This window comes from Daphnia pulicaria, chromosome 3, assembly GCF_021234035.1.
Source record: "Daphnia pulicaria isolate SC F1-1A chromosome 3, SC_F0-13Bv2, whole genome shotgun sequence".
NCBI lineage: Eukaryota > Metazoa > Arthropoda > Branchiopoda > Diplostraca > Daphniidae > Daphnia > Daphnia pulicaria.
This window is the reverse complement of record NC_060915.1, coordinates 12,743,168-12,746,598: the sequence shown is the minus strand read 5'-3', so window position 1 is coordinate 12,746,598 and position 3,431 is coordinate 12,743,168. Positions and strand designations below refer to the sequence as shown.

General features: G+C 36.7%; 1 protein-coding gene across 1 annotated transcript; it reads left to right on the top strand.

Moving 5' to 3' along the window:
• The first annotated feature begins 2,592 nt into the window (after window positions 1-2,592).
• On the top strand, window positions 2,593-3,218 carry LOC124329467 (mite allergen Der f 6-like). The gene is made up of 3 exons (XM_046788526.1): window positions 2,593-2,698; window positions 2,787-2,926; window positions 3,003-3,218. The coding sequence occupies exons 1-3, from the start codon at window positions 2,593-2,595 to the stop codon at window positions 3,216-3,218; spliced, it is 462 nt and encodes a 153-aa protein (XP_046644482.1).
• The last annotated feature ends 213 nt before the right edge of the window (window positions 3,219-3,431 follow it).

The following is a 3,431-nucleotide window of genomic DNA, read 5'->3' as shown; positions in this document are numbered from 1 at the left end:
TGTTTGTGACTGGTTTTTTTGTTCGTCTCCTGTAGCAGAAGAATTTCGTTCGTAGCGTGGTCGATTCTGTCTAGAAACGTCTAGAAACGTCTGCTACAGGAGACGAACAAAAAAACCAGTCACAAACAAAAATTAAATAAAAATTAACCAGATGGAATTGGGGATAGAAATAAAAATTAGGTAATAGAGAAATGAATAAAGTATTAACTGTTAGGAAAAAAAGGGGGGAAAATCAGAGTCATTGATAAGAAAACAATTTTTTTACCGAGGAGAAGTTGGTTTTCCCATAAGACGCTGTAGGCGACACAGACCGAGTTGGACACAAATGAGATTTTCGCATTTGCGGAGAATGCACAACGCAGGATGTCCAACTACTCCATTAACAAATGAAGTGTAGAGGCTAAGCTAAAAATTAGAAATAAAGAATCATTAAAATTGTAATGTAATTGAAGTTTGAAAAACAATTAAGGAATCAGCAAAGCGTTTATTTGTTGGGTAATAGACTCATTGGCTTTGTAGAATACTTCTCTGTCAGGCCACTAGAGGCATCATAAAATAACAGAAGTACTCGTACGCACGTAGTAGCCTACTCATGATATTATATATACGCAACCGTCCGCAACAAGCAAAATTTGTCCCGCTCATATATAGGGCGAATTAAAATAAACGTGGAAATTCAGCGAGAGGACTCCAACAACAAAAAAAAACCAACGAACATGGCAAGATTTCTAGATAGTTTCACAAAATTGTAGGAAAATGCATTCATGCATTTTTGCCGTGCCGATATCGAAAGCTATCACCGGAAATCTGGAGAAATTGTCCCATCACAGTTGCGCATATTGGTTGCATTTATTCGTTTTTATATCACGCTCATTTTCTGATACAAAATATATTTGGGAACGTGGATTTAAAATTTTTATTCGTTATCAGAAAATAATTTTCCTATTAAAACGAATGTGAACCAACACGCGCGAATCCCGGGACACGTTCCACCAGTGCATTTTCAAAAATAAAAATAAAAATTGATTGATGACTGACGCACCTTGTTTGCTACTTTAAAAGTTGTTCCTGATCTCTGCGTGAAGCCAGTCAATTTCCCGATTCCTTATTTCTGGTACATGTATACGATCTGAAATAATTTTTCGTAAAAATGATGGGGGCGAATGGGGATGATGGTAGATCGCCATTCTAGATATAACGAAATGTCATGAAATATAATGAAAATCAAGTACAGAAATTAAATTACAAAATTAGAAGTGCAACAGCATCATAATTGGTGTTTTGTGTTGCGTGATTCTGACCGCTAGATGACAAAGTTTAAAAAAGGGGCGGGGAGAAAAGAATGGAGGCAAAACCATTTGCTATATCCCATATGAGTTGTTAATGCTCCGGGGTTAGTATAGGCTACATTATTTCTGAATTTTTGTTTTATTTTTTAATTTGCCCGATTGAATAATAGATAATAGGTTTGATGCAGGTTTACGGAGCTATTATTTTACATTTGATTTTAAGGTTAGGTTTGATTGCAAGTTTGATTTGATAAATCTAATATCCCAGGTTTGACGCTATGTTACCCTTTGATGTTTGTTTAGATAAGTGTTTTATATAATGTTGTTTGTTTAATTATAGATTGATGTTAAATGATAGGTTTGTTGTTAAAAAGGTACAACGGCACCCCATAGCCTTTGCCCTAATTGGGCAGAGGTTTAACCAAAAACTTCCTTCGGATGAAGATTTCAAATAAAGATGATTAACTCAAACATTTCTCATTATTAGTTAGTTGTATATAATGTATATATGGTCACCAGCAATAAAAAAGACACAAATTGAAATGAAACGTCAAATTCATAGCTCATAAAAAAGGTTCTCCCACCATCTTGGAGTATGGCAAGCCGTTCGTGCCACTTTTTGGTCATGCATAAACCGTATCGCAATGCATAAACAGCTGCGTAATGGTATAAGCATAAACCGAAAAGCAATGCATAAACAGCTTGTTAATAACCAATTGCTGACCATTAGAAATGATCGCAATACTGTATTGGTTTTATGAATAGATTAATATCTATTTAAACCTAGTGCAAACCCGCAATTAGATGGCTCATTTAAGTTTTAAATCTTATGTGAAAGCACGAACAAATGTTTGGTCAACTGTCAAGTTTGTTTTATACTCTTCTGCTGGCAGCAGCTGAAGGCATCAGGGTCCCGCTATATTGTTTGTTTTCTTTTTCACGCAAATGAACGCAACTGAACGCTATCTAGTGCCCAATCTACCAATTGATTTAATTGTACAAAGGAAAGGCTTTTGATTGCCGTTTTCGTATACATTTGACCAGCGTTTGACGCAGTGAAATAGCCAAAAAAGTGGAAGTCCGTCTGAAAGTCTACACCATCAGCCCAATGGACTCGGGTGCGAAACTCATCACCGTGACGGGATCCAGCATCACGCCCCACCCCGCATTTTTTTTCAAATGGAGCGGTAACTCTCAAATTTTTTCTTAATTAAAATGTGGTCCATTTTAGAAAGAAAAAAAATGTTCAGAATTTTTTTTTCTTCGTTAGTTTAACTCTATTTATGACATTGCCCTCATCAAAATGACGGCCAATCTCCCGACGTCTGACTATTACCTAATTGGTAAACTCTACATGCCGGATTACCAGGGCACGGTAACTGCCGTTGGATGGGGACTTACCAGCAGCAGTACGTTGAAAGTTATATTTCTTATAGAATCTGAATGAAACCCAATTTGTTTACGGACTCTTAATTTAACTGCTGTTGAATTATTCAGCTTCAACTACAGTTTCACCGACGCTGCAGCAAGTTGATTTCAAAATTGGAACCAAAGATGAGTGCACCAGCTTTTGGGGTAGTAATTACCACCACGAATATCAGATGTGCGGTGTCATTCCCGGCAAATCCGTTTGCTCAGTACGTTATTTTTCAGCCCGAAATGGATTCACAGAAATGTTCCGTATTAATTTGTTTGTTTTGTTTTTTTAATCAGGGAGACAGTGGCGGTCCCATCGTTCGTTACAGCAGCGGTTATCAGATTTACACACAGGTTGGAATCAGCAGCTTTGTACCTGCCTCCATCAATGGACAAGCTCTTTGCGAAAAGGGTTACGCCGTTTTCACTCGACCCTCCGCTCATCGTGACTGGATTACCGCAAATAGTTGTATTGCTGGCGGTGGATTCTGTAATCATTGGTATGATGTTTAAGCGAAGTCTTTACAATTGCCAACTATAATATGCCCCATCATCTAATAATCCATATGAAACATTATTATTATTTTAAAATTACATTTGTTTGTGTTATTACTTTAAAATAATTGGTGATGGCAATAAATTTCAGCAGAGCAAATTCCATTAATTTTTCTGCCATTCTCTTTCAAATAGCCTAAAAAGGATTAACTACTAAACCATTTCTCATTT